The sequence below is a fragment of the Mustela nigripes genome, chromosome 13 (genome assembly GCF_022355385.1).
Source record: "Mustela nigripes isolate SB6536 chromosome 13, MUSNIG.SB6536, whole genome shotgun sequence".
Lineage (NCBI taxonomy): Eukaryota > Metazoa > Chordata > Mammalia > Carnivora > Mustelidae > Mustela > Mustela nigripes.
In genome coordinates this window covers 135,112,960-135,135,310 of record NC_081569.1, presented here as the reverse complement: position 1 = coordinate 135,135,310, position 22,351 = coordinate 135,112,960, and the positions used below count along the sequence as shown (strand labels likewise).

At 55.2% G+C, this 22,351-nt stretch overlaps 1 protein-coding gene across 1 annotated transcript; it reads right to left on the bottom strand.

Annotated features, from left to right (window-relative positions):
* Nucleotides 1–1,128: 1,128 nt before the first annotated feature.
* Nucleotides 1,129–10,651, bottom strand: CCDC197 (coiled-coil domain containing 197). Its single transcript, XM_059372160.1, is given in 6 exon segments — nucleotides 1,129–1,326; nucleotides 4,465–4,599; nucleotides 5,713–5,820; nucleotides 7,335–7,510; nucleotides 9,132–9,226; nucleotides 10,545–10,651. Coding segments are annotated over 6 exon segments (819 nt in total).
* Between the last annotated feature and the right edge of the window lie 11,700 nt (nucleotides 10,652–22,351).

Here is a 22,351-nt window from a genome sequence, read left to right as displayed (position 1 = left end):
CCTTGGCCTTCTTAAACCCAACTCAAGCCCGACCTGAGATGTCCGCTTTGCTCTAGAGGCCTGTGAGATCAGAACTCGAAAACATGCTCCCTCCTCCTCATTTCCTCTCTGTTTAAGCTGCTTGTAGGGAGGGACGTGAGGGTACGGAACTTCTTTCACTGATTCTGCAGCCAAATCCTTCTCACGCTCCCACGTTCCCTCCCTCAGAGCCTCCTGTCCCCTCTCCTGTCCCCGCTGGAAATAAGCAACCCTCACTGTTTGTTGACTGCACAGCAGCATCTTTTCTGAAACTCTGAGAGTTAATTTGCAGACCACTGTTCACAGCTCGCTGGTTGCTCTTGTCCGACAACTTTTACCCAAACCGATAAACTGATGCAGACCTCCGGAGGTGAATTCTTTCCAGGGCTGTAGGGTTGCTAGGAGGATTCCACGCCGTGACACAATAAAACCAAACCAGGGCCTTCCAGGTAGACCAAGCTGTCCCGGACCTGGTCTAAGAATGTCAGACTGGGGAGGGGTCTCCCTTAGACACACTGTCACCCAATCTTGCAGGTGGCAAAGCAGCCTGGAGAGGGGCTTTGCCTGGCTAAGTTGTCTCTGGGAGCAGCATTCATTGCAGGCAGCTCTGGGACCCTCGGGATGGCAGGAGGTCTGACTCAGTATCCAGCTTCTGAGAACCAGAGACGAGATGCCCCCAAGAGACAAACCCAGTAGCCCCGGTCTGCTGTGTTCCCCGGTCTGCCATGCTCCCCAATCAGCTGTGGGTGAGGGGAGTTCCCATGCCTCCTACAGCCCTGGGTGGCTTGTAGGAGAGTTCCTGTGATTCAGATGTTCCTAAAAGCTAGACATCTACCCCAAGTTCTTCTCAGACAAATCCGCTGCTGTCTGTGAGCATGCGGCCTCCAACCCGGGACCTCCAACCTGACTGCCGCTTGCAACCCAGGAACCCGCTTCTCTTTTCCCCAGTCCTAGCCTCCATGCCTGCTAATCCCCCAGGATGGGGAACAGTGCCCCCACCCCCAGACTGCCTCCCACCCCCTTGGCGGGGGCGCTGTGGTGAGAAAAAGAGGCTGGACATGAAAGAAGATGGTCTTGATGCTGACGGGGCGTGCGTGGCCGCTGGCTGGCTCAGCTGGAGCTGGAGCGCTCCGAAGTCTGGGTGCCCGGAAGGGGAGTTCTGGGGACTGAATCTTGATTCCTTGGGCATTTCCTGAAGGAGCTGGAGTATCTTCTGGGGTTCTTGAGACGGTCCCCTGACCGGCATACTCTGGGTTCCATGAGCAGTGAGATAAATTTCACTGTCTCCATTTTGTCCAACATAAATTCCTGGGAGGAAAAAGAAATTTCTCTCACCTTCCAGTGCTTTGGCTTCCCCTTCCCAATGGCCAAAGCACCCTCGGAGGCTACCTACACTTTCATTAACTCTCTCAAGTGCCCTGCAAAGGATGTGGTATCAGTGACTCTTGGCCACTGTGCAAACGGAGGCTCAGAGAGGTTAAGTAACTTGCCTGGAGCTGCACAGCCCAGGGCTGGCAAAGCTGGCAAAGTCTAAGTCCTGCCGTGGCTTCCTGATGGCAGTTGCTAGTCTCTTTTCACTACTTCCTCCGGGAAGCCCACCCTGTCTGCCCCCTGGCTCCCTCTCTGAGAGGCATTCATTTCTTAAAGACCTTCCACCTCCAGCTCTTTACTTAGCACAATGCTGAGCACATGTGGGCGACTCAGTAAGTCTTGGTTGAGTGATTGTTGCAGGAGACCCTCGGCACCTCCTGACATCACCGTGTAATTTCTTCCTTTTTCTCGGGGGGAAGATGAAATTAACTCAGTGTGACTATTTAGACAAATGTGCCCTTATTGAAAACGAAACCATATCACAACGTGAATATGAATAACATGAGTTGTGCCCCTGGGGATGCCAACAACGTGAATGGTGTCCCTGGAGCCGTGCCGCGGAGCAGCCCTGACGCTGTCTGAGAGCTCCTGAGGAGTCCTCCAACAGAGAGGCAGGCTTTCAGACTGTGGGCTGTTGCCACGGCAACCCCGGGGCAGGGACTCGCCCCTTTGGTGTTCCAGAGGAAAGGAGCATCTTGTGTTTGAATGTCCCCCCTGAGCCTGCATCAAGTAAGGAGAGCTAGCTGTGACCTAGGCGAGGCCAGTATTGAGGATAGCCCAAGGCAGAGCGTGGAAAGGGTGAGTCCTGGCTGATCCAGGGAGCCTCGGTTCACACCATGCCTGAAGCCCACCCGGCTTCGTGGTGATGCTTCGCATGATCCAAACATGCCCCGTTAGAAGAGTCAAACCACCTCAAAAAAAAGGAGCAAAGTTGGAGGACTCCCATCTCCTCATTTCAAAATTACAAATCATTACAAAGCTCTAGTAATCGATATTGTGATACTGTGATATTGGCATAGGATAGACATCCAGACCAATGCAATAGAATTGAGGGTCCAGAAATTTACCTTCACGTTTGTAGGCAATTGATTTGTCACACGTGAGAGGAGACAGTTCAAGGGGAAAAGATAGGGGTTTTTTCCCCAATAGATGGTACGCGGACTACGGAACATCTTTATGCAAAAGAATGAAATCGGACCCTATATCCCATACCGTATACACAAGTTAACTAAAAATGGATCATAAACCTAAATATTAGAGCAAAAACTATACATTTCTTATTAGAAAGCTTAGGTGTAAATCTTAGTGACTTGGGATAATAGTTTTTGCAATGTGATGTGTTGTGCTAAGGACAAGTAGCCCAAGGGAAGAAAATAGCTCAGCTGGATTTCATCCAAATTAAAAGCTCTTGTTCTTCAAAGAACACTATCAAATGAAAAGACAACCAACCCACAGAAAGGGAGAAAATATTTGCAAACACATATATCTGATAAGGGACTTCTACCTAGAATATATCTTAGAAAACAACAATTTTTAAAAAACCCAAATAATCTGATTTAGAAATAGGCAACAGATTTGAGTAGATATTTCTTCAAAGAAGAGATTTAAACAGCCAATAAGCGCGTGTAAGACACTCAGCGTCATCAGTCGCCAGTGGCTTGCAAAGCAAAACCCCAGTGAGATACGACTTCACACCCCATGGGATGGCTGAGTTACAAAAGACAGACCACACCGGGTGTGGACAGGATGTGGAGGAAGTGGAACCCCCGCACGCTGATCGTGGGATCGTGGGATCTCCCAGCCACTCTGGAAAACAGTTTGGCAGTTTCCCAAAATGTCAAATATACAGTTACCATACGACTCAGAGATTCCACTCCGAGGTATCTAGCCAAGATAACGAACATACATGTCCATGCTAAAACCCATATGTGAATGCTCACAGCAGCGTTATTCACAGCAGCCAAAAAACCCACAAACAACCCAAAGGCCCATCAATGGATCCACTGGTCCACACAGCGGCGTATTAAAAGGAATGAAGTATGGATTCATTCTATGACGTGGATCGACCTTGAAATCATTATGCTAAAGGGAAGAAACCAGATGTAGAATGTATCTTTTTGGGGTGAAGAGCTCTTCTGGACAGCAGTGACGGTTGCCGGGGTCTGACTGAACTGAAAACCTGAAAGTGTATGCTTTAAGAGGGAAGATGTTATGGCACGGGAATTGTGTCCCAGTAAAGGTATTATTGAAAAGAAAGGGGGCGCCTGGGTGGCTCAGTGGGTTAAGCCTCTGCCTTTAGCTCAGGTCATGATCTCAGGGTCCTGGGATCGAGCCCCACATCGGGCTCTCTGTTCCGCAGGGAGCCTGCTTCTCCCTTTCTCTCTGCCTGCCCCTCTGCCTGCTTGTGGATCTCTGTCTGTCAAATAAATAAAATCTTAAAAAAAAAAAAAAGAAAAGAAAAGAATGAAGACGTGCGCTGTGGTCAGTAGAAGCCAGTCTGCCGACACACTCTCTGTACTGCAGCATCGGCGTCTGACCGGCGGGGGGCTGGTTCCAGGGAGGGGGTGGTCAGTGAAAAGGGGAAGCTCAGGGGACTTGACCCAGAGTCTGAGGCTTCCACTGAAGAGGCTCCCTTGGTCATTGAAATGTGTCCTCCCAGAGTGCATGCAAGTGTGAATGTGTGACCACACCCATGGGCTTCTCTGTGTCTGCGGTTATGTCATGTGTAATGTTAGGCATGTAGAGAGCACATGAACGTCTGTGTGACTGTGTGTGTGCATGTGTGTGTGTGTGTGTGTGTGTGTGTGTGTGTGTGTGACACGTGCCGTGGCCGGGCCACAAAGAAAGACCAGGCAGAGCTAAGAGTTCCGTTACAGCTGCCTCCGATCCTGCATCAAATGGGAGCTTGTTCCAAGTTTGTTGAGTGACTAACAGACACCTCAAGACTCACTGCCCCAGGAGCCTGCATAGCCATGGACGGTCGGGCTCACAGGAGTTAAACATGAATGCACCATGAGCTGCGGCTCAGGAGGGGCTGAGGTTTGACACCAGCCTGGGGCGGCAGGGAGGTCTTACCTGAATTAGGTCGAGCTTCGAGAAGAGGCCCATGCTCTCAGGCGCGCGGTGGGCGGAGGCGGAGCGGTGGGCGGAGGAGGAGCACTGCCGGACCATGTTGTTGATGATCCTTTGCAGGTCGTTGAGCAGCTGGTTCTGCAGGAGGAGAAGGTGGAGGACGACGAGGTTCTGGTCCTATCCCAGCACCCCCTGCCCCCTGATCCCCAGCTTACTTGGGCCGGAAAAGCCACCTTCTGTGCCCCACTCCCAGAGGGCCTTGCTTGCGTCCCCCAACTCCGGGGCCTGAGCATCCTCCCCTGCCATGAAGGACATTGAACCAACTTCCCAGAGGGTCCTCCTGGCTAGAGACCCCTGCGGGCCACACCAGGGGCCGGGCATGGGAAGGGTCATGAGGGAACCCTGGAGCCCCTCACTCTGGACAGCCCCGGAGTCCTAGACTTAAGATCTTCAGGGCTGTGGCCAGTGGTGGTGGTCTTGCTTTCCATCTTAAAGAGAAAGATCCAGAAGGGGCTAGATAAACAGTAGCCAGTCTACTCCCTCACTAATCCCCTTGGCTGAAGGTCAGCAACGTGTAGATCCCAACCCTCATGTCTTCCAAATTAGGATCCCCTGGAGACTGAGAAAGCCCTGCATTTGCTGGCCACACTCTGTCTGGGCCTTGGTCCTGGTGTCTTCCCAGCAGCCCCTGTGGCTGGGAGGTCAGAGGCTCTGGTTTTAGTGAGGACCCAGGGGCCAGAGGTTAACCAGTCCCTATTCCAAAGGCCAGGAAGGAATAGCTCAAGGGCTTAAGCCCAGAAATCCTGGCCCCTGGTCGTGGACTTTGGCCATGACTTACTCTTTCTGAACATTACTTTTCTTATCTGTGAAATAGACACAGGTAAGGATCCGCCAACATTTAAGAGTGCCTGTCCCGGATGAGGTCTGTCCTGGGTTAGGAGGCCAAGCACTGCCTGGGACGACCATGGAGATGTAGGAATTACTGAAGATAGTGCCTAGTAACCACTCACTTAAATGCCACTGTTCTGTTATTAACCACAGGCATTACAGAAGGACTGGGCAAGCACCCAGTTTATGCCAAGCCCTGGGACTGGGCTGGGGATCTCAGTTCTGGTTCTTGTCAGGGGTGTGAGTGTGTGTGTGGGGGGGGAGTGTGAGTGTCAGGGGTGTGAGTTTGTGGGGGATGATGCTTATTGAGGAGACAGCAGCCCTCAGCCCTGCCCTCACCCCCATCCCGCAGATCAGACTCACATTATAGCTGTCCATGTCCTTCCGGGAGGTGACACGGTGTCCCAACCCCCACAGCTTCCACTCATGATGACATCACTTCTGCAGCTGACACAGCCGAATCTTGAGGGTCTGTGATGGGAGAGGCGTGTCACCCGGTGCAGCAAACTCTGCTGGGGCGTCTGCCCTGGGCCTGGTCCAGAGGTGCTCACAGCCCGGGCGGGAGGGAAGGGGTGGGGGAGGGGTGTGCTCAGCCAGGGTGGGGGCAGGTGGAGGGGAAAGTTCTGGGCCTCCCAGCTGTTCAAGGTACCAGGAAAGGCCCGAATAGGCATGTCCAGGCTGACTGAGGTTTGAATGTTGACTCATGGCTCCCAGAGCCCCTTTTCCTCCAGTAACCAGAGCCAAGAGTCTGTGCCCTTGCGGCCCCGGGGGCTGCTGGGAGGGCATGTGGAGCAAGGCAGTGGACAGCCTCTTGTGGCCCAGCCTGCTCCTGCTGTGTTGGCTGCACCCTGACGAGGCCCCATGGGGCTTCAGTTCGGCACGGGACATATGCAGGTGTCCTCACTTCTCCCCATCTTAATCTCCTCCCGTGGAAAGTGGGCACAAGAGTGCAACTGGGTCTAAGATGTGAAATTTAAGGCGGTGTAGGAACACTCAGCGTATGCTTCAAATGAAGACAAATTAATTAAGATAAATAATATCTTAATCCAATGTTTTTAGAAAGTCAAAGTTAATAGAAAGTATCCACGATGGACAAAATATTAAAATTTTACATAAAGATGGGCTCCAGTCAGCATCTGAATGCTCACCTGGCTTATCTCCCCTTGTCTCAGCCCTAGGAATTAAAGCACTTAGCTCTAGGTGCTGGCGTGAGATTTAAATGAGATAAAGCAGGTAAACTGAGGCTACCCCCGTCCTGCCCAATCCTAAAGGGTCTGGCTCTCCAGAGGGGAAAAAAGGTGCAGGGTGGTATAGGTTTTCAGTGCGGCCACTAGGGGGCAGAGACTCTCTGCAAACATCACGCAACGGTCCTTTGCAAGAATCAACTCCCCCTCAGCCTTCCTATCCAGGTCCCCTTCCCCTCCCAGCCCTCAGGCCCCAGGATGCAAATTCATCCAGCCAGGCCTTTGCCTGGGCACTTTCTCCTGGCTGGAGGGCAGTGCTGGACCACCTGGCCGAAGTTCTGTTTATTATACGATTAACCAAAAAGGAAAGAGAAGTGACTTCTTGGGGCACTTGGGCACCGCTCTGTGTCACAACAACCAATGAGCTTGGTTGCATCGCCATTGGACAGATAGAGAAGCTGAAGCTCAGAGAGGGGCCACCCTTGCCCAGGGTCATGCAGCTAGTCAGAGACTGACGTGTAATTGGAACCCAGTCTGTTTGAGTCTAGAATTCGTGTCTTTTCTCCCACCAAGAACACCTTTTGAATATAAGCGAAGCTTCAGGAAAGACCCCGAGTCAGCCAGCACAAGGGGAGAGAAAGGGATCCAGAGCAAGGCTCTGGAGAGACAGCGCCACCCAGACCCTCCCAGCAGCCCACCGCTGCTCCGAGTCTTCCCCTGGAGGTGCAGAGGGAAGGGAGACTCCTCTGCCCCCAGTCCTATGGGCTAAGGGCAACAGACCAGGCTGCAGATAGCTGTTACCGGGATAAGAGCCCTGTGGCTCTCCTCTAGAGACTCCAGCCTCTGGTGGAAGACCTGGCTCATCTTGGAGAAGGCTTCCAGATGCTCCTGGATGTCCTGGCTGATCGTGAAGAGCTGCCCATAGTGCTCCACCATGGCCCCCACCAGGGCCTCGTCTGGCCCCTCTGGCTCCTCCCCTTCATTGTGGCCTAGGGAGACAATGCCATGGTGGGATGAGCGGGTGCAGAGAGCCCAACCCTCACCTGTCCCCTGCTGGGGCGATGCCACCAATGTGTCGGAGGGGGGCTTCTGCCGAGGTCTTGCAATTCCAGCGGCAACCCCACAGATGAGAGGCGCCGGGAAGAGCCCGTGCGGGGCTTAGCCCAGGACAGCAGGACGGGTCCAGCAACTGGCCAGCTCCCTCACCCACCGCCCGCCTGTTCAAGAGATGTATTAACATTTGAAAAGTGCCCTACCAGCCAAGAACCCAGATTCTGGAGCCAGGAGCCCCAGTGAGACAGGAGATGGTCTCCAAGGACCTGGAGCCTTCACCCCTCCTTGGCTTGGTGCTCAAAACTTTTTGGTGCTACTCAACCTTCCAGTCACATCTCCCAGCAGCCCCTGCCAAGTTCTGGTGCTGCAGCACACTGGAACACACCATGCACAAGTTCATCCTGCAGGGCTGTGGCTCCAGCCTACGTTCATGTTGTTCCCTCTGTCTGCAATGCTGTTCCCTGTTGCTGAACTCGCTGGAGCCCCTTGAGAGGCCACCTCTTCCTTGAAGCCTTCCCTGATATCCAGAACAGTTTGGGGGGGCCTCTCGTCGCTCCACAGCATTCAGTGCAGTGGCCCTGAAGTCAGACCAGAGTCTGAGACCCAGCCTCACCACTTCCTGGCTGGGCATTTTGGGCACGTTCCTTAACCTCTCTGAGCCTAGGTAACACAATTCTCAGAAGCTCACACAGAGGGGTAAAATGTTTTCCAAAGAGGTGAGTACAAAGTTAGTTAATAGTCATTAGTAAATGGTAATAGTTAATAAATGGTAAGAATTATTATTATTGATGATGATGTTGAGATAATGATGGTAAAAATACATGGTTGATTGCCTTCCCTTTCCTAACGAGCTTCTGGCACTGACAACAACAGGCTCTGGTACTAATCGCGATAAAACAAAACACAAAGGCCATTTCTGGTGTCTGCGTAATTTTAACTGATAATAGCAAAACAAACAAACAAACAAAAACACAAAACCAAGGACACACAAAATAATAGCAATCCTAGCTAACATGGACTGGGCGATAGCTGAATGCCGGCCACTGGGCTCCAGGCTCATGAAGGATGAGTTCATCCGATCTGTGTAATGGGTGCTGTTCCCCTTGTACAGGTCAGGAAACCAGGGCCTTGGGGACACCTGGGGGCCTCAGTCCGTTAAGCGACTGCCTTCTGCTCAGATCATGATGCCAAGGTCCTGGGATCGAGCCCTGCTCTGCGGAGAGCCTGCTTCTCCCTCTCCTGCTTCTCCCCCTGCTTGTGCTCTCTCCTTCTCTTTCAAATATATAAAATATTTAAAAAGGAAGGAAGGAAGGTAGGTAGGTAAAGAGGAAGGGAGGAAGGAAAAGACCAGGACCTCGAGAACTTTCGCCGGCCACACCAGTGGCTCTGGTGGCACCGGGTTCACAGGCAGGCTCGCTTGGCACCTGTGCCCTTTCATACCTGGGCGGCATCGGCTTTTGTGGGTCCTCCTCCTGCAGATGAGGTCAAGTCTCACACCGCGCCCTAGTGCCAAGGCTGGGAGGTGGCAGCCGAGACGAACCGAACAGGCATACATACCCTTAGGGATTATCTCAAGGACCTTAATCAGATAGTCTTCAAAAAGCTTGTGCTTCTCGACCTCTCTCTTCAGCTTCCTCTGCCTGCAGAGACATTTCAGGGACAGCAAGACATGGTTTAGAGTCCCCGAGGTCATGACCTCTTGCAAGGCCATTCTGCGTGGATCTCTGGCTCAGACGTGCACTGGACGGGCCCGCCACCCCCACCCCCATCAGTGGGCCGCTGACTTAAGCCTCCCCACCCCATGTCCTGATGAGAAACTGAGCCACATGCAGTTCAAAGAACTGCCATGATAGGGCACGAGGAAGGAGCGCCAGGGAGAGGGGAGTCTAGTCTTTCTGGTGTGGGATGGGGTCCTACGGATCCTCCCTTAGAGGCTGGTCTGAGTCCCCCTGTCCCCGCAGCCACCAGCTGGTGACCTGGCCAGGTGCTTCTGCTCTGCGCTTGGCGAGCCCGTCTGTAGCAACAGTAACGTGATCCCTCCCTGCTCCCCTGCCCAGGCGGGCCGGGACCATGTGTGGGGCCCCCAGCACACAGCAAGGAGAGACTGGGGACCCCAGCACCCCCAGAGGGGAGACAACCATGTGCCGCCGCCCAGCCATGGTTGACTCTCGGGCGAGCCCCTGAGCAAGCTGAGTCTCCAGTCTGTCGCCTGCTCTGTGCCCAAGTCAAGTCAGTGGTCAAGGGCGGAGGCAGAGTGGGACCTGCCCCAGCCAGAGGCAGCGCTTCCAGGGACTGCGGTGGGCTTTCGGAACGGCTGCTCGGGGACCCAGGGCAGGCCTCTCCGCCTCTCAGGCCTCACTTACTCATCCATACGGTCCTGGAAAAGGCAGGGAAAAGCCATCCTTCTCTACAAATACCGTGTGGACCCTGCACACACCACGGGGCAAAACCTTAGTGGGGTCGGAAGCCCTGACAGGATCTGATGGAAGACTTGGAACTTTGCTCCACAAACTCGCTCACAGCCACAGCCTTTGCATCTAATTCAGGCTTTTATGGGGCAGCCCGAAACTGATGTGCTGCCCCATAAAAGCCCCAGGGGTGAGGACCAGGGTCACCCCATGAGGCAGGTGGGGGGAGCTGACAGCTTCACTGGTTGACTTGAGAGGGGCTGAACGTCTGACAGGTGCAGGGGTGGCTCCCCAGCTCCCCACAGCCCTGCTTCTGGGATGGGAGACTAAGCCCAGAGTGGGCCGGGGAGGGCCCAAGATCTGAGCTCGAAGGACCAGAGCCAAGCCCCCACCCCCTCCCCACTGATGCCCCTCCTGTTTCCAGGGATTGCTCCCCGCCTTGTCCCTTCCCTGCCTGGCCCTGCTGTTCGCTCAGCCCCAGCCACCTAGCCCAGTCTGGGCACTGCTGGGCATGGGGCCGGGGCCCAGTGGGGCCTGAGACCTCTCGTACTTTGCCTGGAGCTGGCCGAGTTCCTGCAACAGCTCCTGCAGGTCCCTGTCCTTGTCGCTGGCAACGCTCGGGCCAGCCCCCTGGCTGGTGTCCATGGCCACCAGCATCGCCCCTCACCACTCTGGCCGCACAGGACGACGAGGGTCCCGGTTCGTGGAAAAGGAAACAGAGGCTCAGAAGGGGTCTGTGACCAGCTCAGGGACACACAGGGGGGCTGGATCTGAACTTGAGGCTCGTTGAACCCGACGTCAGGGGTCTTCCAACAGGTGCCGGAGAGAGTCCCAGAGTCAGGGCTGGGTCTGGCTCAGAAGACAGTGTGCACAGGGCGGGGACACCTTGGTGGCCTCTCCTATCCACCCGCCCTCCACCCATTTATGCCTTCAGTGACATCACATATTCTGAGCGTGTGGAGAGCTCATCAAAGGGGAGTGGAGGCTGAGGCAGACACTTTGAATGAGCTCATGGTCACGCTGGGAAGGTGGCCTAGGTAACAGGTAGTTTCCACGAGGCCTTGTGAAGAGCTCCTAGACCATCTGCCTAAGACTTATTCCCAGTTATGGCCCAAAGGAGAAGACTGTCTCCCTAAGCCTGACATTCATTGGCCATCTGCTGGACCAGCCGCAGCACAGGGGTCGGAGCAGGGAGAGAAGGGGCAGGGCTTCGTGGTGGACCTTTCCAGCCCTGAGCATGACTCTGGGGTACAGGCAGCGTGGGGAAGGAGGAGGGGGCCTAGCTGACTCCCTCAAGGATCCAGGAGCTCCAAGCCATGGCCACTGGGCCGTGACATCATAATGCTGGTCTTTGTCCATTGCAGGACCCACCTGTGGGTAAAGAGCCACCTACTCTGTGGCCTACGCCTGCCTCCTTGGTTCAGTTCCCAAAGACAAGGGGGAGATGCATTGGTGACCCCAGGAGGGACTCAAGCTATTTTTTGTCCTTTCTTTCAGGTTGGTCATTCTTAAGACTCTTACTTGGTGGCTCCCCAGATCCCACTGGCGTGTCCCTGTTACCTCCTTCTACCTGAGAATGGGCGTCTAGAGCTTGTGGCCTTCCCCAGTGAGGGCACTCAGCAACCCGTTCGGGTTCAGCTCTGCCAGTGGCTCAGAACCACACCTGGCCCAGGGCAGGGGAGGGGGCAAGGTGAAAGAGGCTTCAGGTCCTCAACCTGGGACCTGCCCCTGCCTTATGGCTTGGCCCTGGTACCTGCTGTTGGAGTCTGTGGACCTGAGGCCTTTGGGACATCTGGGCCCACTGCCCACCCCTGATGCCCCAACTAGCTGTCCAGGCCTTCCCCCAGCAAAGGCCCCTGATCCGTCAGAGCCAGGGCCTCCAACAGAGGGCAGCCTGGGGAGTCACCGCCGGAGGATGGGGTTCACTGAGAAGAAGGCTGGGGGAAGAGAGGGACCAGGGTGAGGGCAAAGGCGGAGGGAGGAGCCTGGGGCCCGGGCTGGAGCAGAGACTAAGGCAGCGCCAGGACCTGGGGCCCCAGCTGAAAGGGCCCTGGGCAGGGGCGGGGATAGGGACCTATGCGCGGGCACACATCAGCGGGCACCGGAGCCAGTCGCTGCGGGCCCAGGAGTCCCTAAGCAGCTCTCAAGGGAGCGGTCTCTGTCGGTCCTCCGACAGAACATTTGAGGAGCTTCAGCGGAGCTGAACCTCTGGAACATTTGAGGAGCTTCAGCGGAGGCATGAAGGTTCGGGCCCCGCGTTCGTGCGTGGGGACAGCCGGTACCCACAGAGGTCTGCGGTCCAAGGTCGTCCAGAGTCCGAACCTGCCTGGGGAGGGGCAGCCCGGCCGGAGGAAGTCCTCGCCGAGTTGACAATGCTGGAGGTGGTCCCCGAGGATAAAAAGGAGCCGGGAAGTGTCATCCCGGCGGAGAAAGAGCTGGGAGAGTTCAGAGACACAAAACAGCATCCGTGGCGGTGGGAGCTACAGGCAGATGCTTAGAGGAGAAGGTCAGGGAGAGGGTGGTGTGGCTGCCACCGGAGAAGCCGTCCAGGTGTACGGGCCGGGCTCTCCGCGTGCCTGTGACGGAAGCTAACAGGCTCTGGGCATCGACGGCGCGGGGCAGGTACCAGGGAGGCCGAAGACCCAGGCCCGTGGAGCCCAAGGGCCCAGGGCAGCGCTGAGATCCAGGTAGCGGGAACTCAGGGGGGTACCTCCCCTACCCCTTGCCACCAGCGCCTTCATACCCAAGAAGCAAGGGCCTCAGAGAAGGCACCCGATTGGCTGAGCCTCGTCATGTGCCCGCCCCTCAGCTTGATGGACAGTCACATCATAGGCACAGCTTTGCGGGCTGGAAGTTTCCCAGAGCAAATCCTGGGCCCTTTGGTTGGAGGCTGGGAGGTGGGTGCCGAGCGGGTGCGCAGGACACGGAGGCCCAGGGAGGTCCCGGGGAGTCTGGGCTCCGCTGAAGGAGTGGCATTTTGGTGCGTGCCCTCGGGCTCGGAGTGGGGGTGAGTATTGTCAGAACACTTCTAAGTGCTCTCCATGCAGGGCTCAATGTTAGGCAGCATGCCACGAGGCCAAGCGGTTCTTCCCCAGTGGGGAAACTGAGGCCCAGAGAGAAACTTGCCTGAGGCCTTGCTGTTGGGAAACTGGTGAGCTGAGCTGTTAATCTAGAAAGTCTGGGAGGGTGGGCTGCCGGGACTCGGATGCTGATCCCGTGGGCATCCCATAAGCGGGGACATAGGGTGAGGGGGCTGCTCCCAGAGAGACCCCATTAGTGCCTCTGTCAAGGGCAGATGCCTGTGCCCCACCCCCCCCAGCCCCCTAGCCCTAGGCAGTCGCAGGAGCCGCCTGGTCAGACCTCCTCTCTCTCTCTGGGCTCAAAAACCCTAGGACCACATCTCCATCTCGTTTCAGCCCTAAACCTCTGGACCCAGTATGGCCGCAGGCAGGGGGGTGTGGGGTTGGTGGAACAATTTACTTCCCAGTAAGGATTTTATTTTTGGCCCCAAGGTTCCCACACCCACCCCAGGCTGGGAGATGAGCTGTGGCAGTTCTGGAAATCCGTCTCCCTACCAGGCCTTAAAGAGCGACTGTCTGCGACTGTCTGCGATTACCAGGGACAGACTGCGATCATCTCCTGCTGCCTGGCGCTTTACCTGCAGTCTCTCATTTACTTCTCGAGAAGTTCCTCCAAGTTCGTGGAAGCACGGCCCCATTTTGCAGAGGAGAACCCTGAGCATCTACTGGGCAAAGGAACTTGCCAAGGCGCCAGGCTAATCTCTGGAGGCAGGATTGGCTCCGCAATTCATGGAGCCTAGTGCGACCTGAAAGTGAGGTGCTCCTGATTTTAAAAATTAAGAATTTCAAGACAGCAGTGGGAACACAAAACCGGTAATGGACTCTTCTGAGCACGGGCCCAGGGCCAAGCTGCTCTGCAGGGATTTGAACTCCTGCCTAGAGATTCCAGAATCTAACTCTTGCCCCAGTCCCTTCCAAACTCTACACCTTATCCTGCCTCAGAGCCTCTGCTGGACTCTGACTCTTCCTCTTCTCTTCCCCACCCCTACCCTCACCCAGCAAGCTTCAGACCTCACCCCCACCCCCACTTCCTTGATGAGGGGAAAAATTGGAGGCTGCGAGGAGCTTTAGACCAGATAAGAAGATCCGGGTGTAGGAAGGCTGGGGTTGCAGCTGGTGAGGGGTTAAGTCTCAGAAGCCCCCCGATTTCCTCTCTCCCCGGGGCTGTCAGGGAGGTAAATCCAGGACAAGGCTGTCTATTCCAGACAACTGAGAACCTTGAAACCTGGGGGTGCACTTCAAGGGCAGAGCCACAATTAAATGGCAATAGAGCCCCATGTTTTTAAGCCTTAACAAGGACTCCTGGGGCTGGAATTTGACCCCAGGGCTTGCGTCTCCCCAGTGCAGCCAAACGGATGGGCAGATCAGGCCTCTGGCCCAGAGTTCCAACCCTGCCTGGCCTGCAACCCCAAATGTCCCCAAGGGGGACAAGGCCAGCCCTTGGCCAGACGTAGGCAATGCTTAGGACGCAGAGTGAGGCTGTGCGGTCAAGCAGGGGTACCACCTGTGTGACCTTAGGAAAAGTGCATAACCTCTCTGAGCCTCCGGTTTAAATGGGACATGCAGAGGCCCCTGGGTGGCTCAGTTGGTTGAGCATCTGACTCTTGATTTCAGCTCCAGTCATGATCTCAGGGTCCTGAGTTCAAGCCTCCCATCGGGTTCCACACTTAGCATGGAATCTGCTTGAGATTCTCTCCATCTCTCTCCGCCCTGCTTCCCAACCTGGTGTCACGCACGCACTCACTCTCTCTCAAAATAAAATCTTTTTAAAAAGGTAAATAAGGTGGCCCCCTGGGTGGCTCAGTTAGTTGAGCATCTGCCTTTGGCTCAGGTCATGATCCCAGGGTCCTGGGATCAGGCCCCACATCAGGCTCTCAGCTCAGCGGGAAGCCTGCTTCTCCCTCTCCCACTTGTGTTCTCTCTCTCTGTCTCTCTCTGTCAAATAAATAAATAAATAAATAAAATCTTTAAAAAATCAAAATGAAAAAATAAAAAAGGTTAAGTAAATGTAAAGTGGAGACCATTACCGTACCTATTATGAAATGATATAATCCGCATAGAATGCTTAACCTCATCTATTTTTTATTTAAAAAAATCTCTGTGTGTGTGGGAGCATGTGTACAGAAGAAAGTCTATGTGGGCCTTATTTTAGGGGCAAGAGGTGAGGGGAAACTTCTTTGCCACCGTAACTCCGAGGACAGCGAGCAGCCCAGAGCCTGGCACAGAGCTGGCCTTCGTCAGCCTTCGTTTTGATTCCTGTCCCTCCCTCCTCACTCCCTTCAGGTTACAGTGGTGGGGACCCCCTAGCCCAGGACCCTGGCTAAGAGCCTTGCTTCTGGGGTTGGCTGGCGAAGTGACTTCAGGGAAGGGGTGAAGTGTGAGTGAAGCCTGGGCCTGGCTGTAAGCAGGGGTTGGGGGTTGGGGGGGCTATGGGTGGAGGAAGACAGGCAGGACCTATTCTGCCCGTATGCCAAGACCCCACACTGCTTAGCATCCCATGCCCTCACGGAGATGGGATCTCAGAACTCTGTTCCTATCCCCTGCCTCCCGGCCGAGGTACTGAGGAGGCAGAGAGCCAGAGAAGCCCAGGGCCCGGACAGCAGGACGATGACCGCCCCGCTTCTGAGGTCCCCAGCCTGCCTTCTGCCCTCCCCCTTGCCCGACACCAGGGCGAGGTCCAGGTCCCCGAGCAGGGGAATTACCCCAGCAGGTCCTCAGACGCTCTGAGATCATCTCTGGGGCAGCTCTCCAAAGGATGGGCCCTCCTAGCAGGGAGCACTGAGACATTGGCCGTGACCCCAGGGTACCCACAGACCTGGACTTAAATTACACCTTTCCCACGTTCCAGGAGCGCCACTGGCCAGGCCATCTCCCCGCCGTGAGCTTCAGTAAAGAGGGTCCAATCGATGAGGCTTATTGGTTCTGCCTCCAAAATCACCTGAATCCATTAACTGGCCCACTCCGGTCCAAACCCTCCTCTCTCCGACGTGGACCAACACAACGGCCTTCTTTGCTGGCCATCATGCTGCTCAGTCCCCAACAGGCCATTCTCCCCCCAGCAGGGGGCTCTCCTTCAAAATCAAACTTAACCTCCCCACTTCTCTGCCCAAAACCAGTGCTATGCAGGTAAAAGTTGGATGGTCGGCTGCCCTGGGGGGCAAAGCCAGGATCTGCGGTGCTTCCCAATTTCCACAGCGTGACTACTCCCACTGTGGCTGATTTCAAGCTGCTAAGAGTTTATGGTCCCTGTTTACAAGAGTCCTGAAATTTAACAGGTGGTTTTCATGAGCGGCCGTGAGTGGCTGCAGCACCTGCTGTTTTAAATTCCTCCGGGGGCTCCTGGGTGGCGCAGATGGTTAAGAGTCTGGCTCTTGGGTTTGGCTCTGGTCATGATCTCAGGGTTGTGGGATCAAGCCCCGAGGTGGGCCCCATGCTCAGCACAGAGTCTTTACGTTTCTCCCTCTCCCTCTGCCCTTTTCCCCATGAGCTAGCGCTCTCACGTAAATAAATACATCTTTTTTTTTTTTTTTAAAGATTTTATTTATTTGACAGAGATCACAAGTAGGCAGAGAGGCAGGCAGAGAGGCAAGCAGAGTGAGGAGGAGGAAGCAGGCTCCCCGCGGAGCAGAGAGCCCGATGTGGGGCTCGATCCCAGGACCCTGGGATCACGACCTGAGCCGAAGGCAGAGGCTTTAACCCACTGAGCCACCCAGGCACCCCAATAAATACATCTTTTTTAAAAAAATCCTCCAGGGGCACCTGGGTGGCTCAGTGGGTTAAGCCGCTGCCTTCAGCTCAGGTCTTGATCTCAGGGTCCTAGGATCGAGTTCCACATCGGGCTCTCTGCTCAGCAGGGAGCCTGCTTCCCTCTTTCTCTCTATCTGCCTCTCTGCCTACTTGTGATCTCTGTCTGTCAAATAAATAAATAAAATCTTTTAAAAAATCCTCCAATAATGACAAATGAAGTTCCAACTCTGGCTGGTCAGGTTCTAAATGGTCCACAGTGGCCATTCCTCCCACATTGGTCTTAGTCTTCCCCTGATCCACCCCAGGGCCTTTGCACCTGTGGCTCCCTCTGCCCAGAGCACTGTTCTCCTAGCCCTTCATGGTGCTTTCTCCTCCTTGCCTTTCAGGTCTAGCTCAGGTGCTACCATCTCAGAGTGACCTTCCCTGACCGTGTCGAACAACCCCGGTTTCCCCTCACTCGCGCTGCATTCCATGTTAGTACTCATTACTCAGGATTGTCTTCCTGGAGTGTGATCGCCACGAGGGCCAGGACTGGTATGGGAGTGTCCCTGCTGGAGTGTCAGCATCTAGAAGAATAGTACTGGATACCCAGCAGGTGCTCAGGAGGCATGTAGGCACAGGCAGAGCTCTGGAGATACACAACTCAGCGTGTGAATCACACCTCCCCACTAACCATCTGCAGAGCCCTCATGGAGTCACTTAATGTCCTCGAGCCTTGGTTTCCTCATCGGCAAATGGGGACAGCAGTGCCTATGTGACACAGCTATTAGGATCTACAGACGGCTGAGCGTAAGGCACTCAGTACCGGGTCTGTTATTAGCAGAGCCTCAAAATGAGTGGTCTTTTCACTTGCATATATCCAATGACAGGCAACTCATCCCCTCCCAAAGTAGCCTTGTTCACCTCTGGGCCACTCTGATCTCTAGAATATCTGCCCTTCCTTACACAAGGGGCAGAAGTGTCTCCCATAGTGTCCTTCCTTTGGTCCTGGTTCAATGCCCCCTCCCCTCGCCCCAGTGTCTGGCTCTCACAAACCTGTGATTAACAAGGGAGCGCAGATTGATGGAACCTGTTTTGGTGCGGTAGGGACAGTGAAGGCAGGCGTGCTGTCTCTTGGCAGCCCTGCTCTAGGCACGAGTTGTCTGGCCTTGGGCAAGTCCCTTAACTTCATTGAGCCACAGTTTCTTCCTCTGTAAAATAGTACCTCCCTCATAAATACCATGGGAACTAAATTAGCTGGTAAACACATAGACTTAGCACCTGGCACGTAGGAAGTGCTCAAAAATCAGCCACTCCTATTCCTGCTACTCTGTCCAGGGTCCGGCCCACAGCCTCCGGGTCCACAGCCATTTCTAGCGAAGGCCAGACCCTCCTCTTGAATGCTCTCCAGTCACGCTGGAAAAAGGGCCAGTCTGTTTGGGTCATCTAAAGCCATCAGACCCCTGGCCGTCAGAGCTGACCCACAGACAAGAGTCAGCACTTCCCACAGTCCCCCAAGGGCTTATCTGACCTTGAGCAGTCACTCTATTTGCTGAGCTCAGAGGAGGTCAAGGCCCTAAGTCTCTGGGACACGAGCTGCCTTGGAGTAGGGAGACTGAGTGTCCCCAGCTGGGGTGGCTTCTGCCAGCTCCCTGGGTGGCCTGGACCCAGCCCTTTTTTACTATCTTTTTTTAAGGGAGTCTTGATGATGCTGGATGAACACGGCAAAGTCCAAGCAGGGGTAGCAGCGAGAGGAGAGGAAGACGAGAACACGAGAACCACGCCGCATCCTGAAAGCATGGGGACGGCGGCGGGGAGTGCGTGCCAAGTGGGAGAGGAGACCAGATCTTGCCCGGGGCTGGGTCTGTGACGATGATGGGCAGGCCCGCCTGCGATTTTACAGCTGTAGCTAAGGCTTTGATCAGTGAACCTGAGACAGGGAGCCCCCCCAGGGGGCCTGATCTAATGGCAGGAGCCCTGGAACACTTCTCTGTCCGGTAGAGGAAGAGGGATCCCGAGGGATTTGCCATGAGACAGAGATTCGAGGTGAGGGAGGCTCTCACACGCTGAGATGGAGGGGTCAGGGAGCAAAGATCGGGGAGCCCAGAACAGTCCCCGGCTGATAGGCGACGAGCAGATGGGGACCTCCGTCCTCCGGCTGCCAGAAACTCTCTCTGTCAGCAACCTGAACAGGCCTGGAAGCAGATTCTCCCCCAGCAGCTGCAGAGAAGAACCTGGGCCTTGAGCTCAGCCTTAGGCAGACCCCGAGAACCCTGATGGGTGGACCGGGACAGGAAATGCTGCAAGAGACAAGCTAAGGACTGAGGCTGGATTGTGGGGGCATTCAGGACCTCCCGGGCATGAAGAGCAAGGTCAGAGCGAGACAGCCTTGAGACCATCATGAGATCTTCAGATTCTAAGCTCTCAAAGCCAGGAGAGTATTTCTAGATGAAGTCCTGAGGGCTTCCTAAGAGGGCCATCTGTGAACCCCACTGAGCTTGCTGGAGGCACCAGAGGCTTCTGTACGCACAGGTGTGCCATACTGTGAGCAGAGTTTTCCCTGGGCTGAGGGGGTGGGTGCGGGACTGGGCAGCTGGTCCCCAGGCCCCGAGAGGCCTTCCCAGTACTGGGCGTCCTTGGGCATCACCGAATGCAGTCTGTAATTCTCAGACAGCCTGTGCCTCCAGGTCCTGAAGCTGCCAACTCCTCTGACCCTGGAACAGCATGGCTGGGCCTTGCCCAAGGTCAGAGGGGACCAGCTGGCCCTTTCTGAGGACAGACAGTCTGACTCAGTGCCTCTGGCCAGAGGATAGGGCTTGGACTTAGGGTGGGGCCGTTTACCCCTGGGCTCATTCAGACTCCTGCTGTCCTCAGTTGGTCACCACCTCTCCCACGGGCTCTGTCCTTCACAGTTTACAAAATCTCTTTTGCAGCAAGATCTCCCAGAGTTGCAGACCCACGGGGTCCCATACTCAGGAATGCTGAGTCTCGGGTTCTGACGTGGCTGCCTTGAAAGTCTCGATGATCTCTGAACAAGGGGCTTGCATTTTCATTTTGTGCCAGGCCCTGCAAAATACGGAGGCATCCAGCTATCTCCCCTCACCTGAATCTCAGCCCAGAGGCAGCGAGCACACCCATCTTACAACCTGTGCGCGCCTCCAGCATCTGGAGCTTGCTGGAACGCACGCCCTCCCAGGAGCAGGCAAGGGACTGAGGAGAGGCGCTGCTGCCCGGAACAGAATTTGCCCTCCAAGGACGGATTGGGAGTATGCTCTGCTTTTCTGATGCCCTCCCCCCTGTTTTCCTGAAGAAAAGCCCAGATCTGTAAGTGCCTGTGAGCCCTGGAGGGCCGGGCTGCCTGTGTCCTCAGCACGTTTAAGGTCCTTTTCAGTGGTCACCCAGTGAGTGTCATTAAGTGACCAGGGAATGGACTGGACCTAGAAGAGGTGACGTACTTGCCCAAGGTCTCGAGCCAGGAAGAGGCTGAGCTGGGTTCCAGAGTGGGTCAGTGGACTCCCAGTCCAGTGCTCAGCTCTCGGCCACACAGCCTCCAGACTCTCTGCCCCGGCTTCCGGGAGCCATCGGGCTGGAGTGCAGGGGACGGACATGGCTGTCAGGTGGGAGCTTACCCTTGCCTGTCCCTTCAAGGGGCCATTTGAAAGGAAATCAAGTGTCCCTTGCAAACTTGCTATGTACGTCTGACATTGTGGGTGCCCTGCTTGGGTCCCCAACCCTGACTACTCAGGGCCCGCCTTCAGCCCTCCACCTGCTAGCACCTGTGTGTCTCGCTCAAGCATCCTTTGCCACGTTAGAAGCCAGAAGTGCCAGGGAGTCGCTAGCCCTCAAACATGGACTGATGGGAGGAGCAGACACACCCCGCTCGTCCTCCTGGACGACTCTGAGGCTCCGATCCCACACTGGCTGCCACAGTCCCCAGCAGCTGCCACTGCCCACAGTGCTGACCGGCCCGAGAATATGCCCTTTGCTGAATTGCCTCTTCTGTCTCACATCCGCACACCATGTTTTGTGCGCTACCTCCCCACATACAGGGTAAACTCAAATCCTAGTCGGCTCCTGGAGGCCCCAAACAAAGAACACAGCCTCGTTTCTTTGGGGCTACCTTCTCCTGGGGCCTCCTCGCAAACCCTCCTCGGTGCTGTCAGTTGTGTCATTTCCGGGGGCAAGGAAGTGAGGCTGAGGCCACCGGCCACCACAGAAATGGTTTCCCCTTCTTCCTGGGAACAGAGCCAGAAAACGTTCCCCAGCCTGTCTGAAGTTACTAGTGGCCGGGGACCACGAGCTGGCCAATGTGACAGGAGGAGTGTCTAGCCTTCCCAGGCCGGGCCGACAGAACGTTCTCTGTGTCCTCTTTCACACTCTCTCTCTCTGCTCGCCCCTCTGTGCACACGAGTGCGGCGGCCCAGGAAGGCACACGTGATGGTAGAGACACACCACAGACACCCACAGACACAGCCTGGGTCCCTGCGTCACCTCGGGATGGACAGCTGTGAGCCGATGAAGACCAGCAGCTGCCTGTAGATTTTCAAGAGCGGGAAACACACTGTTGTGTTGAGCCCTTGTAAATTTTGGGATTTGTTACAGCAACAACTATTTCCTAAGTCAGAGGACGACAGGCTGGGCCTCGGGAGGCGGGCAGGCCTCAGTGTAGTCCCGAGCCTGTCGCTTACTGTGTGAGCGCCACGAGCTGTCCTTAACTGAATCTCACTGCGGGCTGCCCTCTAGGAATTACTGTCCCATGTTACGGATGAGGAAGTTGAGGCCCAGAACCCCATGGCTAGGGAGTGAGAGAAAGGGCATTCGATCTCTGCACCCAGTTTAAAGTTCACAGGAGGACACCAGATCTTTTGAATGCCCTCTCTCTCTCTCCAAATGTCCTTGTCCTGTTTGCCAGACCTGGTGGAGCGCTGCTGTGGCCTCAAAGGTGCTGAGAATCTGGTCATGTCACTGTCAATGGCCAGGACCTGCTCATGGGAGCAAGGACCCGGATGCCTCTGCGTGCGCTCCTGGGGACATTTTAGGAGCTGATGCCAGCAAGCGGGGAGATGTCTGGGTCAATCTCAGTTTTAGGCTACGTTCTGGTCCCCAGGGCAGCCTCCTGCTGTCCCATCTTGAGAAAGAAGCATCCCCAAGTGCTGTCTGTGCATGGGAACGTGTAAGGGGTTCAAACCCACCTGTTCTGGAAACATTCTATGACTCACGGGACACGTTAGTATCTATCAAGGGCCCTGCAGCTAGGACTGTCAGGTTTGGAAAGAAAAAGACAGGATATACAGTTGGATATGAATTTCAGATCAACAGCAAGGAATCAGAGTGTAAGTATGTCCCATGCCATACTGAAGATATACTTATACCAAAAGTGCTTGTTGCTTATCTGAAATTCAAAAGGAACCGGGCATCCTGTATATTATCTGACAACCCCAACCACAAAACACCGCAGGCACACGCGTCAGGTAAATAAAGAGAAGCAATGAACTGGTAGAGGTGTGGGCAAGTCAAGGGCGCTGAGACTGAGCAGGGCATCCGGAGTCCA